The following is a 19497-nucleotide window of genomic DNA, read 5'->3' on the forward strand; positions in this document are numbered from 1 at the left end:
CAGGCAGGGAGGAAGGGAACCGTGGTTTACCAAAGAAGTGGAATCTCTTGTTAAGAGGAAGAAGGAGGCCTATGTGAAGATGAGGCGTGAAGTTTCAGTTGGGGCGCTTAATAGTTACAAGGAAGCGAGGAAGGATCTAAAGAGAGAGCTAAGACGAGCAAGGAGGGGACATGAGAAGTCTTTGGCAGGTAGGATCAAGGAAAACCCAAAAGCTTTCTATAGGTATGTCAGGAATAAAAGAATGACTAGGGTAAAAGTAGGGCCAGTCAAGGACAGTGGTGGGAAGTTGTGTGTGGAGGCTGAGGAGATAAGCGAGATACTAAATGAATACTTTTCGTCAGTATTCACTCAGGAAAAAGATAATGTTGTGGAGGAGAATGCTGAGACCCAGGCTATTAGAATAGATGTCATTGAGGTGCGTAGGGAAGAAGTGTTGGCTATTCTGGACAAGGTGAAAATAGACAAGTCCCCGGGGCCTGATGGGATTTATCCTAGGATTCTCTGGGAAGCCAGGGAAGAGATTGCTGAGACTTTGGCTTTGATTTTTATGTCATCATTGGCCACAGGAATAGTGCCAGAGGACTGGAGGATAGCAAATGTGGTCCCTTTGTTCAAGAAGGGGAGTAGAGATAACCCCGGTAACTATAGGCCGGTGAGCCTCACGTCTGTTGTGGGTAAAGTCTTGGAGAGGATTATAAGAGATACGATTTATAATCATCTAGATAGGAATAATATGATTAGGGATAGTCAGCATGGTTTTGTGAAGGGTAGGTCATGCCTCACAAACCTTATCGAGTTCTTTGAGAAGGTGACTGAACAGGTAGACGAGGGTAGAGCAGTTGATGTGGTGTATATGGATTTCAGTAAAGCGTTTGATAAGGTTCCCCACGGTCGGCAGTTGCAGAAAATACGGAGGCTGGGGATTGAGGGTGATTTAGAGATGTGGATCAGAAATTGGCTAGTTGAAAGAAGACAGAGGGTGGTGGTTGATGGGAAATGTTCAGAATGGAGTTCAGTTATGAGTGGCGTACCACAAGGATCTGTTCTGGGGCCGTTGCTGTTTGTCATTTTTATAAATGACCTAGAGGAGGGCGCTGAAGGTTGGGTGAGTAAATTGGCAGACGACACTAAAGTCGGTGGAGTTGTAGACAGTGCGGAAGGATGTTGCAGGTTACGGAGGGACATAGATAAGCTGCAGAGCTGGGCTTAGAGGTGGCAAATGGAGTTTAATGTGGAGAAGTGTGAGGTGATTCACTTTGAAAAGAATAACAGGAATGCGGAATATTTGGCTAATGGTAAAATGGTGGATGAGCAGAGGGATCTCGGTGTCCATGTACGTAGATCCCTGAAAGTTGCCACCCAGGTTGATAGGGTTGTGAAGAAGGCCTATGGTGTGTTGGCCTTTATTGGTAGAGGGATTGAGTTCCGGAGCCATGAGGTCATGTTGCAGCTGTACAAAACTCTGGTACGGCCGCATTTGGAGTATTGCGTACAGTTCTGGTCGCCTCATTATAGGAATGACGTGGAAGCTTTGGAACGGGTGCAGAGGAGATTTACCAGGATGTTGCCTGGTATGGAGGGAAAATCTTATGAGGAAAGGCTGATGGACTTGAGGTTGTTTTTGTTAGAGAGAAGAAGGTTAAGAGGTGACTTAATAGAGGCATACAAAATGATCAGAGGGTTAGATAGGGTGGACAGTGAGAGCCTTCTCCCGCGGATGGAGGTGGCTAACACGAGGGGACATAGCCTTAAATTGTGGGGTAATAGATATAGGACAGAGGTCAGAGGTAGGTTTTTTACGCAAAGAGTGGTGTGGCCGTGGAATAGAACATAGAACAGTACAGTACAGCACAGAACAGGCCCTTCGGCCCTCAATGTTGTGCCGAGCAATGATCACCTTACTCAAACCCACGTATCCACCCTATACCCATAACCCAACAACCCCCCCCCCCCCCCCCCCCCCCCCCCCCCCCCCCCCCCCCCCCCCAACCTTACTTTTTAGGACACTACGGGCAATTTAGCATGGCCAATCCACCTAACCCGCACATCTTTGGACTGTGGGAGGAAACCGGAGCACCCGGAGGAAACCCACGCGTACACGGGGAGGACGTGCAGACTCCGCACAGACAGTGACCCAGCCGGAAATCGAACCTGGGACCCTGGAGCTGTGAAGCATTTATGCTAACCGCCATGCTACCGTGCTGCCCAAAATGCCCTACCTGCAACAGTAGTGAACTCGCCAACATTGAGGGCATTTAAAAGTTTATTGGATAAGCATATGGATGATAATGGCATAGTGTAGGTTAGATGGCCGTTAGTTTTTGACTTCCCATGTCGGTGCAACATCGTGGGTCGAAGGGCCTGTACTGCGCTGTATCGTTCTATGCTCTATTGGTATCCTGAGAAGGCTCCGAACTCCCTCAGGAGCTCCATTATCTTACCCATGCTGGCTAAGGGGTGCGAGACGTAGAGCAGTAGGTCATTCGCATAGAAAGAAACTCTGTGCTTCCTGTCTCTTCTCTGAATGCCTCTCCACCCCTCCGCTGATCTGAATGTGAAAGTCAGTGGTTTAAGTGAACAGCAGCAGAGAAGTAATCCGAGTAGTTGCAGTTTGCCCATATGCTTGCCATGGGAGCGCTGTACAGCAGTTTCACCCATGATGGGAACACTGGCCCAAACCAAATGTTCCAGTATCTCAGTGAGGTACTTACATTCCAACTGGTCGTGGACCTTCCCTGTGTCAAGTCAGATGATCGCCTGTTATGTTTCCTCCTGATGTTTGCCATCAGTTGACTGCCATTAACAAAACCGGTCCCACAGACAACCCCTGAAACGCTGTACACTTTCCTACTAACTTGTTCTCAGCATACAAACTTCTGGCCCCCAAATTTTTCTCCTGGAGAGGTGCCAACTCGGTATTGTCGGGTTACACCGGAAGCCTTCAAGCATCCCACAAGGAAAAAAAAGGCCGCAAGGGACCGGACTGACGGTAAGCTGAGGCCCGTGGGAGGAACAAAAAAGTGTGCGAGAGGAGCCGGGTACTCAGAAACAGCCGAGGAGAGTTGCGTCCCCGAACATAGCTAGCGCCTAAGAGCGCAAGACAGCAAAAGAAATGGGAGGAGACCTGGGGATTGAAATAGGGTGGGGACTCTAGAGCGAAGCACTGCATAGGGTCAACTCCACCTCCACTTGCGCAAGGCTCAGCCTGATGCAACTAAAAGTGGTTGAGCCCATGGAGCCCACTTAACAAGAACCCGTATGTGTAGGTTCTTCCCGGACGTGGAGGATAGATGCGAACGGTGCCAAGGAGGCCCGGCCAACCACGCCCACATAGAATCATAGAATTTACAGTGCAGAAGGAGGCCATTCGGCCCATTGAGTCTGCACCGGCTCCTCGAAAGAGCACCCTACCCAAGGTTAACACCTCCACCCTATCCCCATAACCCAGTAACCCCACCCAACACTAAGGGCAATTTTAGACACTAAGGGCAATTTATCATGTCCAATCCACCTAACGTGTACATCTTTGGACTGTGGGAGGAAACCGGAGCACCCGGAGGAAACCCACGCACACACGGGGAGGATGTGCAGACTCCGCACAGACAGTGACCCAAGCCGGAATGGAACCCGGGACCCTGGAGCTGTGAAGCGATTGTTCTATCCACAATGCTACCGTGCTGCCCCAATGTTCTGGTCTTGCCCCAGACTTGCGGGATACTGGACAGCCTTCTTCGATGCAATGTCCAAAGTGGTGGGGATGAGGGTGGAGCCACCTTTATTTGATTTTTTATTTCTTTCTTATTATTACTCTTTTTTTGTCATATGTTTGTGTGTGCCCTTCTCTTCTCTCTCTATATATATATCTCCATATATATCTCCTGTGTACATAACGGCAAATATACTTTGTCAAAAACCCAATAAAAAACATTTATTTAAAAAAAAAACTGTTCTGATCTTCTGCGATCACATCTGGCAAGCAACTCTCCAGTTGTCTTGCCAGAACTTTCGCTCGGACTTTGCCAGGTTGGCCCCAATCTCCTCATAGACACAGACGGTGTGTCCTTCCCATTTGTAGGACCACGTGCTCCTCGGCCAACTCAGGATTTATTCCTTATCGTGGTACTTGTGCGGTGTCCGATTATTGCCTGCATTGGTTCCCCAGTCTCTCCTTTTGGCGGAGCGACATGTGTGCCTGGTCTACCTCTGGGGGTTTGGCGAAGCCCTCCTCACCGATCACTTTCCCGAGCATCTTTTTTTAAAATGTTTTTTTCACAAACATTTTCTTAATTTTATAACAATAGATACATATACAAATGTAAATATAATTCAGTGCAGAACGCATTCCTCCATCTCCCGAGCATCTTTGATATAAACTCTGTTGGGATCCTACCTTCTGTGCCCTCTGGTAGCCTGACGATCCAGATGTTTTGGTGCCAGGACTAGTTCTCTTGGTCATCTATCTTGGCCTTTAATGTCTTTTGGGTTGCCTTCAACCTTGTTATCGTGGCCTCGAGCGAGGCGGTCAACTCGTCTTGCTTGGTGACCACTTTCTCCACTTCCTGGATCGCGTTCCTTGGGCCTCTAGTTGTCACTCCACCCTGCCCATTGTTCCCCGTATGGGGTCCTGCATGGTCTCGATTGCCGTGTTTGTCGCCGACATTAGGCTCTCCTTTACCGCCTCCCTGTGCTTTTGGAGTTCAGTGGAGGAGAACTCTATCAGCATCTCCGTCGACGACTGGGACGGCGCTAGCGACTCTGCTGGGTCTACCATGTTCGGATTTGCGTTGCCATGCGGGTCCCCCAGCTCCAATGTTGGGTCTTTCCCTCTCTTCCTTTGTTCGTCTTGTGACCTGTTGGTTCGCCGGCATCCCAAATTGGGCGAGTTGTTAATGGAAGTTGATTTGACTAATTTTTAAGGGTTTGGTGCCCGTTCCCCCGTTCAAAAAGGTCCTTGCAGGCGGGAACTATCTTTCGTGCAACTGCTCAGCTCATGGCTGCCACCTGAAGTGATCCTGTTGTTTTTCTTGGCCAATTTCTATGCTTCTTCCTTGGATTAAATGCATCTCTAATTTCCCTTGTAAGCCTTGGTTTGGCCAATTGTTTCCTTTTGTACCAGATGGGAATATACAATTGTTGCAGTTCCCCCATTCGCCCCTTAAATGTTTGGCAGCACCTAGCCACAGTCATCCTTTTAAATAACACTTCGACTCAATTATAGCCAGTTTGCGGTCCCTATCATTGTAGTTTCCTTCATTTAGATTCAGGGCCCTCGTCTCAGAATCAACTACATTGTTCTCCATCTTCCTGAAATATTCTATCATATTATGGTCGCTCATCCCCAAGGGGTCTCGTACAACTAGATTGCCAATAATTCAGTTCTGATCACACAGTACCAGTTTAGGGTGGCCTGCTCTCCAGGTGGCCTGCTCTCCAGGTGGCCTGCTCTCCAGGTGGCCTGCTCTCCAGGTGGCCTGCTCTCCAGGTGGCCTGCTCTCCAGGTGGCCTGCTCTCCAGGTGGCCTGCTCTCCAGGTGGCCTGCTCTCCAGGTGGCCTGCTCTCCAGGTGGCCTGCTCTCCAGGTGGCCTGCTCTCCAGGTGGCCTGCTCTCCAGGTGGCCTGCTCTCCAGGTGGCCTGCTCTCCAGGTGGCCTGCTCTCCAGGTGGCCTGCTCTCCAGGTGGCCTGCTCTCCAGGTGGCCTGCTCTCCAGGTGGCCTGCTCCCCAGGTGGCCTGCTCCCCAGGTGGCCTGCTCCCCAGGTGGCCTGCTCTCTAGTTGGTTTCTCAGCATGTAGGTCCAGAAACCGTTCAGGTATAGGCCATATAACAGAACAGCCCTAACTTTCCCCAGTACTGGTGCTTGTGCCCACAAACCAGAGCCCACTGTTAGAACTGTTTGCTGATAATTGCAGTGTGAAATTCCATGCACAATTCCTCACATAATAAAACATTCCCTGCTGACATGCAACAAGGTTTGGACAATATTCAGATTTTGTGGATGAGTAGCAAGTAACGTTCGTGCCAAAAATAACCTCGTAATAATCATGAACGAGTGTCCAACCACCTTCCCATAATATTCAATAGCGTTACCATTGCGATTTCTCACGATCAATGTCCTTGTGGTCACCATTGATCAGAAACTCAAGTGGTCACAAAAGAATGATTAGTACTTTAGAAGAATTTTTCTGCTTCTCTGAAGGGGGTTCAGGTTATGGACCATTGCAACGTCTTGGTGAATCATTGTACCATCCAAGTTTATGATTATTGGCTTAAACTGCATTATTCCAGATCACAAGTTGTGATGTTAGCCACCACTTACTGAACGAGGAAATTCAACAGGGTTAATCTCTGGATTAGTCACCAGGTTTCTCAACTTCGATTCGGCTACACCCATGTTATTATTCTTTGCCAGGTTCCAGGAAAAGTCAACAATGTCAAATTGGTGCAAATGTTTTTAATATAAATGGCAGTACAGATCAATCCAAAACATTATTAATAATTGTGCTTTATTGTTAAATCTGGATCCTGGATCTCAATTGGAATACAAATCTAAAAGAGACAGAAGCATGTGATTACCATCCCTGGCAGTATGCTCATGTTATAAATTGAAAGCATGCAGATTAGATGCTTGTGATTCAAAAGGCTTTCTCCAGTGGTCTTCTGTGAAGAGGTTCACAATGTGACGTTTGACCTTGTTTTTCGTACTATATTATTATTAGAAAATCAAAACCGAGATTGTGGCCCATGAAACCGGTTTGGAGGAAATGAAGATGAAAAATGTGGGGAGCCTACCGTTATCAGATAACAAGCCCTATTCTCATGGTGGCACTCAATTGGATTTGCTTCAGGTATGAGTGGATTTGACGGAAGATTGAGTGACTTTGAATGCTGCGTTTTGGAATAATTGAAAAAACAATGCATTTGTTCTGGTCTTGAGCAGCATTTATCTTAATTCTGAAATGTAGATTGAATAAAAGTTGCAATTCAAAAGCAGTTCTATTGATTCCAAAATTCACATAATTCATATTAAAATGCAGTTTTTATTTGTCTGAAACAGGAGAGGGGTAGGAGACACGACGGGGGAGGGGGGGGAGGTGGGGGGGAGGGGAGGGGGGGGGGCGGGGAGGGGGAGGGGGAGGGAGGGGGGCGGGAGGGGGAGGGGGAGGGAGGGGGGCGGGGAGGGAGGGGGAGGGGGGGAGGGGAGGGAGGGGGTGAGGGGGGGGGGGAGAGGGAGTGGGCAGCATGCTGGAGGAATTGACGGATGGATGGGAGCCCTGCATAGGAGATGAAAATGTATTTGGGCTGATGGGGGTGAGGTGGCATGGGACGGATGGAATGGTGAAGGGGGTAGAATGAGGGAGTGGCATGGGATGAACAAAATAATATAGGGTGGAAGGGATGGGATAATGTGAAGTGTATGGGAGGTGTCATGGGAAGGGTGGGCTGGGATGGAGGTGATAGCATGGAATGTATCAAGTGGGAGGGAGGGGAGTGGCATCGGCGGAGTGTCATGGAAAGTATGGAATGGGATTGGGTTGGCATGAGAGATGGGAATAGCATAGGAGGGGTGGATGTGATGATGAAATTGGATAAATGTGCCAATTTGACTGCAATGCTTTGTGGATCTCAGCATGTTTTATAAGGACTCTGCTGCTTTGGATTAGTTTGGACCAGTGTGAGCCTTGCTCACTTTTTCACATAAACTAACAATAGAGAAAATCAGTCAGAGCTTTTTTCAACGCAATGCGGAATTCAAAAATTTGATTTGTAGAATTTTTAATCCAGATGGTTTTTAACTTTTAAACTCAAAGCTCTTTGGGGTATAACATACAATATCATAGATTAGAATGCTTTTTGGGAGTGACTTCTAGATCATACTCTGTAATCCAGGGGTGGGCAAACTACGGCCCGCGGCCCACCAAGTCATTAAAAAAAAAATAAAAAATTTGGGTTACTTACTGGTATAGGGTAGATACATTGACTTGAGTAGGGTGATCATTGCTCGGCACAACATCGAGGGCTGAAGGGCCTGTTCTGTGCTGTACTGTTCTATGTTCTATATGAGGCGCCCAGAATCATAACCGGGTGAAGTAATTATTTTACTTAATATACTATGCGGCCCTTTAAAATTGTGAATTTCTGAATGTGGCCCTTGCACGGAAAAGTTTGCCCACCCCTGCTGTAATAATTATGTTTTTCAAAAAAGACCTAGTGATTTAATTTGATAATTGCTAAAAAAAAAGATATATGCTGTCAAAGCTTTGCAACTATACTCATCAGGATTAATACCGAATCTCAAAGGGAACAATAATTTATACTGTATAAAAAGAGGGTGTGATTGGTTGGCAAATGGACTCTGATTGTCAATTACCACCCCTTGTGCATTCTCCATGGCAACACACCTACCAATCACAACCCACTTGTCAAAGAATCAGCACTGTCTTCCCATGCATTATAAATTATTGTTCCCTTTGAGATCTGGGGTGGGATTATCCATTAGCCGATGCCAAAATCGGGAAAAGCAATTGGGTAGAGAATCGGTTCCAACGCCGAAATCATGGCAGGCGCCGATTTGACGGCAAATCGGAATGCTCCAGCATCTCGAAAATGGCGTCAATGCGTTTCACTCCACGTACAGCAGGCACCGTTTGCATTTCATTAGCGGCCCCGACCCGCCAATCTCCTGGCCTCCGCGATTCTCCCCCTCCGATGGGCCAAGTTCCCGATGGCATGGTTCACTTCTGCTTTTAAAAATCGTGAAACCGGCATGGCGGCTGCTGAGGGAGTGAGAGGGGGTACTGAAGGTGTTCAACATTGCCATAATTTGCTGACGGTTGTGTCGCTGGCCGGGGGTGCTTCTGCCAGGGCGGGGTGGATGGACAGGGAATACCTTTGCTGCAGGCTGCAAGGCAGCCGTGCAGCTGTGCACACCGCTAACAGCCCGCTTTGAACCTGGTGCTGCGGGTTGTATAGGTGCCCGCCCCCGGGTCACTCCCCTGGGTGCCCTCTGGCCCCAGCCAACCCATCAGCTCTATGGACGCACCCCAGCACACCCAGTGCCATGTTTTTGGCTGGGATAAGTCTATGTAGGGAGTGTAATGTGTATGTGCGGCTGCAGCTTGTCAGCCTCTCGAGTGTCAAAACATGGATCCATCGACTCCCGTCCTGCTTTTCATTGGAATCGATTGTGTTCCACGCGGCACTGGTGGTAGCCCCTCAACAGTAGCGGAGTCAGATCAGGTGCGGCAACGGTTTTTGTCTTAAAAGTCCACAGATTCTCCATTGGCGCCAACACTTAGTCTCAGAAACGGAGAATCCCGCCTCTGGTATTTTTGTGATTCTGTCCTGATGCAGCAGGCCGAAAAGCTTCGACAGCATGTCTCTTTTTTTCCAGCAGTTCTCCGGTTCTGTACTACTAAGCGACTATTTAATTTGATTCATGATTTTGTCTCCCTTCAGCCTTTCTCAACTTTATTAATTTCCTACATGCTCGGTCATCAGGGCCATGCTGTCTTTGTCTGAGAATTTCAGTTGATTCAAATTAGAGATCAGGATTCTAATTGTGAAACATGTATAGCTCAGCTCTCAGTTGAAATAAGTTTGTGTGTTTTACAGTTCTGGTTTGTATAAATGTTGATATTTTCAGCTACTAATACTATAATCTGTTTCTTACTTGTGTGTATCTCTATCTCCCTATATCTTTTTCTTTAGGGCTTTGCTGCACTGAGGACTCTAACCGGTAGTTTGGGTTTTCATTTTATTCTTGTTTGTCTTTGTCTTTATATGTGTGTGTGCTTTTGTATACATTGCACATTATTAAAACTAGAATTATCTTCTAAACCTGGGTTTATAAAGCTTTTCATTGTTATGGGCTGCAAATGTATGTGCCATGCAGCTCCATATATAGCTTAAGTCTCCTACCCTGTTAATTTGCATATAGCCCAAGTTGCTGATATTTCTTTTTCTCTTCTATTTTTAGATTGCTGTATATATTTTCTTTACTTTCTTGTAAACTTAACAAAGTATAAAACATCATTCAGCTTTTACTGTTTTGACATTTTTGTATTATTGACAGAGGAAACTTCGGGAAGTGTCAACAAAATTCCAGCTTTTCCAGAAACCAGCAAATTTTGAGCAGCGTATGCTAGATTGTAAAAGTGTGTTGGATGGTGTGAAAGCAGAACTGCATGTGTTGGACATGAGGAGTGTTGAGCCTGAGGAAATACAGCCCCAAATGGATAATTGTATGGTAAGGATCATGACCTATTATGGAGCTGAAATAGCCAGTTAGCCCATCAAGTTTGTTCCTGTACAAAACAGGAAAATATCACCAGGCTTGTTGATATTTTGTACAGTCAACTACGTACATCATTTATTCAGCCCACAACCATGGGTTCTAGCAGAGGCTAAAAAAAACAGCATTGAATGAGGAGCTTCAAATGGGGGAGATTGCAAAATTGAGGGACAAGAATAATTAGTACTTATTTTTTAATATATATTTTTTATTCTTTTTCACATTTTCTCCCAAATTTACACCCACCAACAATAAACAATAATCAGTAACAAATATGTCAATCCCCATATTAATAACAACGATCCCATCCTCCCACCAAACCCCAAACATTAGTCCGCATGTTTACACAAACAAATGGCAAAAAGGAATCAGGAATCCCCCATAGTCGCCATTAACACACACAGCCCCACTTCTCCCACCCACCCGCCCCAACTAATGTTCAATTTTATCCAGTTCTTGTAAGTGCATAATGAATAATGCCCATGAATTGTAGAACCCCTCCATCCTTCTCCTCAGTTCAAACTTAACTATTTCAAGAGTCAATAATTCCAACAGGTCCCCCCGCCACACCAGGGCACAAGGTGGAGAGGTTGCTCGCCAACCTATCAGGATCCGCCTTTGGACGATCAACGAGGCGAAGGCTACAACATCTGCGTCTTCACCTGTTTCCAACCCTGGCTGGTCCGACACTCCGAATATGGCCTACCGGGGATCTGGGTCCAGTTTCACGTGCACCACTTTAGAAATTACCCGAAAAACCTCCTTCCAGTAATCCTCTAGTTTTGGACAGGACCAAAACATATGAACGTGATTAGCGGGGCCCCGCCTGCAACGTTCACACACATCTTCTTCTTCAAAGAATCATCCTTGCCCTCGTGAGGTGTGCTCTGTGTATACCACCTTCAGCTGTATCAGCCCCAGCCTCTCACACGAACGAGGTGGAGGCATTCACTCTCCGGAGCTTCTCATACCAGAACCCCTCCTCCATATCCTCTCCCAACTCTTCCTCCCACTTTGCTTTGATCCCTTCCAGTGGTGCTTCTCCTGTTCCAAAATAGCTCCGTAAACTGCTGACACTACCCCCTTCTCCAGTCCCCCTGTCGTTAGCATCTCCTCCAGCAATGTGGAAGCCGGCTCCACTGGGAAGCTCTGTATCTCCTTTCTGGCAAAATCTCGAACCTGCATGTACCTAAACATTTCCCCCTGCTCCAGCCCATACTTCGCTTCCAGCTCCTTCAATCCTGAAAACCGACCCCTAAGAAACAAATCTTTTAGTGTCTTAAACCCCATCGCCTTCGAAAATTTCCATCCCACTTCCCTGGCTCAAATCTGTAGTTCCCCTGAATCGGCATTACCCTTGACCCTGCCCCCAACCCGAAGTGTTGCCGAAACTGCCTCCAAATTCTCAATGAAGCTATTATTACCGGACTCCCTGAGTATTTCCCCGGGGCCATCGGGAGCGGCGCTATTGCTAGTGCTTTCAATCCCGACCCCCCTGCACAAACTCTCCTCCATTCTGACCTACTGGGAATCAACCCCTCTGACCCAGCTCCGCACCTTTTCCACATTCGTCGCACAGTAGTAATACACCAGGTTCGGGAGACCCAAACATCCTGCCTGCCTTCCCCTCTGTAGCAGCACCTTTCTAACTCTGGCCACCTTCCCTCCCCATATAAACGACGTAATCCTTCCCTCGATCTCTCTGAAGAAAGCCTTTGGCCGGAAATTCAGCAGGCATTGAAAAACAAACAGAAATCGCAGCAACACATTCATTTTTTTTTTAATAAATTTAGATTACCCAATTATTTTTTCCAATTAAGGGGCAATTTAGCATGGCCAATCCACCTACTCTGCACGTTTTTGGCTTGTGGGGGCGAAACCCATGCAGACACAGGAAGAATGTGCAAACTCCACATGGACAGTGACCCAGAGCCGGGATCGAACCTGGGACCTCAGCGCCGTGAGGCGGTTGTGCTAACCACTAGGCCACCGTGCTGCCCTAACACATTCATTTTAACCGCCTGTACCCGACCCACCAGTGACAGAGGGAGACCATCCCACCTTGCCACACCAGCTTTCAGTGAGTCCCTGCCCTATGGAATGGCAACCCCCCACCCCCAAACCACCTCTGCCCCCACCCCCGGCCGAGACACCACAAAATACTCACTCTTGTCTAGATTTACTCTGTACACCGAGAAAGACCCAAACATTCGAAGCAGCTCCAATATTCTCCCTATCGACGCACTCTGTTCCGACACGTATAACAGCAAGTCATTGGCATATAAGGACACCCTATGCTCTACGCCCACCACACTCTTCCTTTCCAGACCCCCGAACTACTTAATGCGATGACCAACTACTCAATCGCGAGTGTAAACAGCAGGGGGGACATAGGATTTCCCTGCCTAGTCCCACGGTGGAGAGAAAAGTATCTCGAGCTGATGTTGTTTGTGCGGACACTTGCCCTCGGCTCCTTATCTAGTAGCTTTACCCAGTTCACAAATCTTGGTCGAATCCCAAACCGCTCCAGAACTGGCATCAAGTAGCCCCATTCTATCTGGTCAAATGTCTTCTCAGTGTCCAATGCCACAACCACCTCTGTTTCCTTCCCCTCCGCCGGTGCCGTAACGACGTTCAATACCCGTCTAATGTTTGAAAAGAGCTGCCTCCCTCTCACGAACCCCGTCTGATCCTCACCTATCACCTTCGGGAGGTACTCATCCAGCCTACCCGCCAGTACCTTCACCAATACTTTTCCGCCCACATTCAAAAGTGATATGGGCCTATACGACACACACTCCTTTGGATCCTTATCTTTTTTTAGCAACAGGGAAATCGGTGCCTGTCCCAAAGTTTGTGGCAACACCCCCTTCCCTATCGCCTCTTCAAACATCCCCACCATCAGGGATGCCAGCTTATCCTTGGATTTTTTATAATATTCCACCGGAAGCCCATCTGGCCCTGCCACCTTCCCCGACTGCATCCTCCCAATCGCATCTTTTATCTCCTGCTCCACTATCGCTCCTTCTAATGTAGCCCTGTCCCCCTCCCCTAATCTCGGGTATTCCAACCCATCTAGAAATTCCTGCATCCCCCGGTCTTCCCCAGGTGGCTCTGACCTGTACAACCTCTCATAAAATTCCTCAAAGACCTTGTTAATCATATCCGGAGCCACCACCAATTTCCCTGCCCTATCCCTCACCTGAACAATTTCCCTTACCACTGGCTCCCTCCGGAGCTGACCTGCCAACATATGACCCGCTTTATCTCCATGTTCGTAAACAGCACCCCTTGCTCGTCTCAGTTGGCGCACCGCCTTCCTGGCAGATAGTCGGTCCAAGCTCGCCTGTAGTTCCTTCCTCTTTTCCAACTTCGCTGGGTCCCCATCTTCTGCATAACTCCTATCTACCTCCAACATCTCAACTATTACCCTTTGCCGCTCCAACCTCTCCTCTTTGTCCACCCTGGTCTTAAACGAGATCACCTCACCCCTCACCACCGCCTTTAGAGCCTCCCAGACAACTGCCTTTGACACCTCACCCGTACAGTTGAAACCTACATATTCCTCAGTTACCGTTTCAATTTTGTCACAGAACCGTTGGTCCCCCAAAAGTCCCACATCTAATTTCCATCCCGCCCTCTGCGTTACTCCCTTCTCCAGTACCATATCTACCCAATGCGGAGCATGAACTGACACTGCAATTTACGAGTATTCCGACCCCTAACCCCAGCCAGCAAAGCCTTCCCCACCACGAAAAAGTTGATCTGTGAGTATACCTTATGGACTGCTGCTAAAAACGGGTTCTCCCGTTCCCTCGGGTGCAGAAACCTCCACCGGTCCACCCCTCCCATTTCCACCATTAGCCCAGCCCCAAACACCTTCTTTACGAATCCCACATTGTCCCAGTTGGGACCGTATACACTTAACAGCGCCACTAACCTCCCCTCCAGTGCCACTGTCACAATCACATATCTACCCCCCTGATCTGCCACCACCTTCTCCATCTGGAAGCGTACTCTTTTGCTGACCAGTACCGCTACCCCACGAGCCCTTCCGTCAAATTCAGAGTGAAACACCTGACTAACCCAGCCCTTTTTAAGTCTCACCTGGTCCTTCACCCTCAAGTGAGTCTCCTGCAGCATTGCTACATCGGCTTTCAAACTTTTAAGATGCGCGAGCACCCTTGACCGGACCTCCTAACGCCCTCACGTTCCACGTGACTATCCTAACTTGGGGGTCTCTCACCTTTCTTTTCCACCATCATCATACCACTGGGCCCTGCCTCATGAGCCTGACCTGTCCCTATCCATTAATAACAGCGAATCCCTTTCCCCTCTCCCCCCTACATTTTCTCTCGAAAAAACATCTCCCAGCATCAATCCCTTCCCCACCCCCCTCGCTTGACCCGTAGGCCCATCAAAACCTGCTAAACAGGCTCTAATGTCCGCAGCCCTCCTCTCACCTCACCTCCGTTCACTAGCCGACTTTAGTTAGCTTAGCGCGGGTGGCTCCCCCCCGCCAAGGAATACCGTCCCCTCCCACCCAGTCCCAGAAAAAGAAAAAACAAAAGCAAGAATCCAACCCATACCATTAATAATTCGTACTTCTATAGCTTTCATCTTCGTAAAATGTCCCAAGCTTGTTCATGGGAACATAATGAGACAAACATTGACATTGACAAAACACTTGATTGAAGAGTTAAATTTTAAGGAATGCTTCAAAGAGAGGTGGAGAGGTTTGGAGAGGAGAACAGCTGGAACTTTTATGTGACTGTTTCAACCTACTCTGAGAGTCAGTTATTGCTCACAAACTGAGTCTTTCATGACTCCGTCATGCTTTCCAATGAATTATTTACTTTTGAATCACACTTTGTAGAAACATAGAACAGAAGATTTATGGTACAGTTGGAGACCATTCGCTCCACCCTGCCTGTGCTGGCTGAGGGAGAGCTTTCCAGCATAATGGCACTTTTCTGCTGCTGGTCAAAGCTCTGTAGGTTAGAGCATTTCAAGTGCATATCAAAGCATTTAAAAAATGATTTAGAGGTTTCTGCTTTGCCACCTTTCATTCAGGTAGTGAGTTCCAGACCCTCACTGCCCTCATGGTGAAAAATGTTCTCCTCAATTCACCTCAAAACCTTATGCCAATTACTGATTATTTACCTCACTATTAGGTCCTTATTATCTATTGCCTCTCGATTGTATAGACCCCAATTGAAACTCCTGTAAGACTCCTCTTTTAAAGAAAACAACCACAGGCTATCCAGTCTTTCCTCATAGCATCTCTCTGGAGACCAGAACCGTATGGACGACTCTAGCTAATATGGTCCAGGATACCAAGAGAGCTTCCTGCTCCTCTTAGAGTTATGCGATCTCTAATGTCCACCTGAATAGATGACTGGAAACCTTCAGTTTAGCATTTTATTCCCAAAATGAAATCTTTATTTTTGTCGTCACTCACTTTATTTGACTGCAACATCAACTGCGATTAAATGTTCAAGTCCTGGGTTGGGGCTTAAATCCACAACCTCTGGCTTGGGAATGGGAGTGCTGCCAATTTAACCAAGCTGACAGTCTTCTTAAAATCAACTTCACAGCAAATTATAGGATTAATCTCACAAAATGTACACACCTGATTATGTTGTCTCTTGTTAATTTCCTTAGCTGTTCATTTTGGAACTTCATGCAGTTAAGTTGGTCTGCCGGCAGGCGTTCTATAAAGTGAGAAATAAAAAAGTAATTCCGTGTATCTGGATTTAGAGTGTAAATACGACTTTGAGCACTCATTACCACTGTAAACATTTGCTTATGTATGCCTATGCCTTTGGATAGGCATACATACTCCGTTAAATTACCAACTGGATCTCTATTTCTGAAATGGATGAAGGGAGCGTGTAATAAGCCACAATCTACCTTTTGGAGCCCTTTCCTCATTCCCTATGCTTTGTTCTTGTTTTATATCCCTTTTCATGACAGGCAATATATTGACTTAGATTAAATTATGCACACTGTAAATTCATCCAGATTCAAATTATATTTCCTGAACCAAAGCAAAACAAATAATAATGGCCATCCGTACCAGGATTTTGTGTAGATGATGGATTGCTCCCTGGATTTGACCTGGGATGTAATTCTGAGTTTTATTTTCCAGCAGATGTGGTTGTGTATGTGTTATATTGAACATGCATGCACATAATTGAAAGTTCATATATAGATTATATCATACATGCATGTCGTATTGGACACTTGTTATATCAGACATCCATGTGAATGATATCAAATGTTTGCGTTGGACCATGCATATGTGTTGTGACAGACATGTATATGTCATATTGTGCATGCATCATTGAACATTTGGCGTGTCAAGTATATGCATGTTTGTGTATGATATCCCCCCACAACCCAAAAATGTGCAGGTTAGGTGGATTGGCCATGCTATATTGCCCCTTAATTGGAAATCAATAATTAGGTACTCTAAATTTATTTTTAAAAAGTGATATCAAATGTTAATTTCTCATATTTGACATGCACCCATACCCATTGAATATTCATGTAATTGTCTTATCTGACATGTGTATATATAGTCATAATTTGGAATGTGAATGAATATGTTATTGACTGCAGCTCTTTTCTGAATATTTTAATTGCAATTTGACTTACCGCTCATAACCATCTTGGATATGTTTTGTAAAATTTATAATTTGACTGAAAAATTAGTGAAAGACTTGATTTACACAAACAATTGTTAAACTGTGGGAATCATATTTTTCTATATAAATAGCATTGTCACAACCACCAAAGAAAGGATTAACTTTCTCATGCTTCACGTCCTTCCCCCCCCCCCCCCCCCCCCCCTCTTCCTGCTGCTCAAGAGTATGATTTTTAAAAAGCCGGCATAATGAAGCACAGATAAATTTGCACATTCCATGTATTTTTTTATTGAAAAATTTTGAATTTATACAACAACAACGAACCATAATAAAATACCAAAAATAACAATAATATTAGCAATCATAAACATTCGCCCCACCTCCATGAACAACACAGCGTTTTAGCAACAACGCAAATTAACACAATATTAAGTTACATAATGGAAACTACAATAAGGAACCCCCCCCCCCCCCCCCCCCCCCCTCCCAGGTTGCTGCTGCTATTGACCAAGATACCTATCTTTGAGCCAGGAAGTCCAGAAAAGGCTGCCATCTTTTATAGAACCCTTGTATTGATCCTCTCAGGGCAAATTTGACCCTTTAAAATTTTATAAATCCCGCCATGTCACTGATCCAGGTCTCCACACTTGGGGGCCTCGCATCCTTCCACTGTAGCAAGATCCTTCGTCGGGCTACTAGGGATGCAAAGGCCAGGACACCGGCCTCTTTCGCCTCCTGCACTCCCGGCTCTACCGCAACTCCAAAAATCGCGAGTCCCCACCCTCGTTTGACCCTGGATCCAACCACCCTTGACACCATCCCCGCCACCCCCTTCCAGAATTCTTCCAGTGCTGGGCATGCCCAGAACATATGGGCGTGGTTCGCTGGACTCCCCGAACATCTGGTGCACCTGTCCTCACCCCCAAAGAACCTACTCATCCTAGTCCCGGACATGTGGGCCCGGTGCAGCACCTTAAGTTGGATGAGACTAAGCCTCGCACATGAGGAGGAAGAGTTGACTCTCTCCAAGGCATCCGCCCAAGTTCCGTCCTCTATCTGCTCCCTGAGTTCCTCCTCCCATTTAGCCTTCAGCTCCTCCACTGACGACTCCTCCACCTCCTGCATTACCTTATAGATGTCAGACACCTTCCCCTCTCCGACCCACACCCCTGAAAGCACTCTGTCCATCGTCCCCCGAGAGGGCAGCAAAGGGAATCCCTCTACCTGTCGCATAGCAAGCGCCTTTACCTGCAAGTATCAGAACATGTTCCCTTGGGGAAGCCCAGATTTATCTTCCAGTTCCCCCAGGCCCGCAAACCTCCTGCCAATATACAGGTCCCTCAATTTACTGATGCCCACCCTTTGCCACCCCCTAAATTCCCCATTCCTGTTCCCTGGGATGAACCGATGATTGCCACCCAATGGAGCCTCCATCGAGCCCCCTGTTTCCCCCCCCCCATGTCGTCTCCACTGTCCCCAGATTCTTAGGGTCGCCGCCACCACCGGGCTCGTGGTAAACCTCTTAGGGGAGAGCGGCAACGGCGCCGTTACCATGGCACCCAGGCTTGTACCTCTACATGACGCCATCTCCAATCTTTTCCACGCCGCCCCTCCCCCCTCTTTCACCCATTTACGCACCATTGACACATTGGCCGCCCAATAGTACCCCAGAAGGTTGGGCAGCGCCAGCCCGCCTCTATCCCTCCCTCACTCCAGGAACACCCTCTTCAATCTCGGAGTCCCATGTGCCCACACAAAGCTCAAAATACTGCTAGTCACTCTCCTAAAGAAGGCCCTGGGGATAAAGATGGGCAGACACTGAAAGAGGAACAAGAACCTCGGAAGCACCGTCATTTTGACGGACTGCACCCTCCCCGCCAACGACAATGGCAGCATGTCCCACCTCTTGAACTTCTCCTCCATCTGATCTACAAGTCTGGTGAAATTATGTTTGTGAAGAGTCCCCCAGTCCCTGGCCACCTGCACCCCCAGGTACCTAAAGCTCTCCCCTGTCCGCCTAAGCGGGAGACTACCAATTCCTTCCTCCTGGTCTCCAGGGTGCACCACAAACACCTCACTCTTGCCTAAATTTAGTTTATAACCTGAAAAGGTCCCAAACTCAGCTAGCAGCTCCATCACCCCCGGCATCCCTCACACCGGGTCCGCCACATACAGTAACAGGTCATCGGCATACAACGACACCCTATGTTCCTCTCCACCTCGCACCAAGCCTCTCCACCTCTCTGAATCTCTCAATGCCATCGCCAGCGGCTCGATTGCCAGTGCAAACAACAAGGGGGACAGGGGGCAACCCTGCCTGGTCCCTCGGTAAAGCCGGAAGTACTCCGACCTCCTCCCATTCGTGGCCACGCACACCATCGGGGCCTCATATAGCAGCCGTACCCATCTAATGAACCCGTCACCAAATCCAAACCTCCCCAACACCTCCCATAAGTACCCCCACTCCACTCTATCGAAGGCCTTCTCCGCATCAAGCGCCACCACTATCTCTGCCTCCCCCTCAATCGCCGGCATCATGATGACATTCAACAATCTCCG

The 19497-nt window shown here is 47.5% G+C and overlaps 1 protein-coding gene across 1 annotated transcript in view; it reads left to right on the plus strand.

Moving 5' to 3' along the window:
- Window positions 1-19497, plus strand: part of utrn (utrophin) — a 560528-nt gene that overhangs the window by 198195 nt on the left and 342836 nt on the right. Inside the window, 2 exon segments of the mRNA XM_038808060.1 lie at window positions 6714-6842; window positions 10070-10243. Coding sequence (XP_038663988.1) covers window positions 6714-6842; window positions 10070-10243 — 303 coding nt within the window.

This window comes from Scyliorhinus canicula, chromosome 1, assembly GCF_902713615.1.
Source record: "Scyliorhinus canicula chromosome 1, sScyCan1.1, whole genome shotgun sequence".
NCBI classification, from domain to species: Eukaryota; Metazoa; Chordata; class Chondrichthyes; order Carcharhiniformes; family Scyliorhinidae; genus Scyliorhinus; species Scyliorhinus canicula.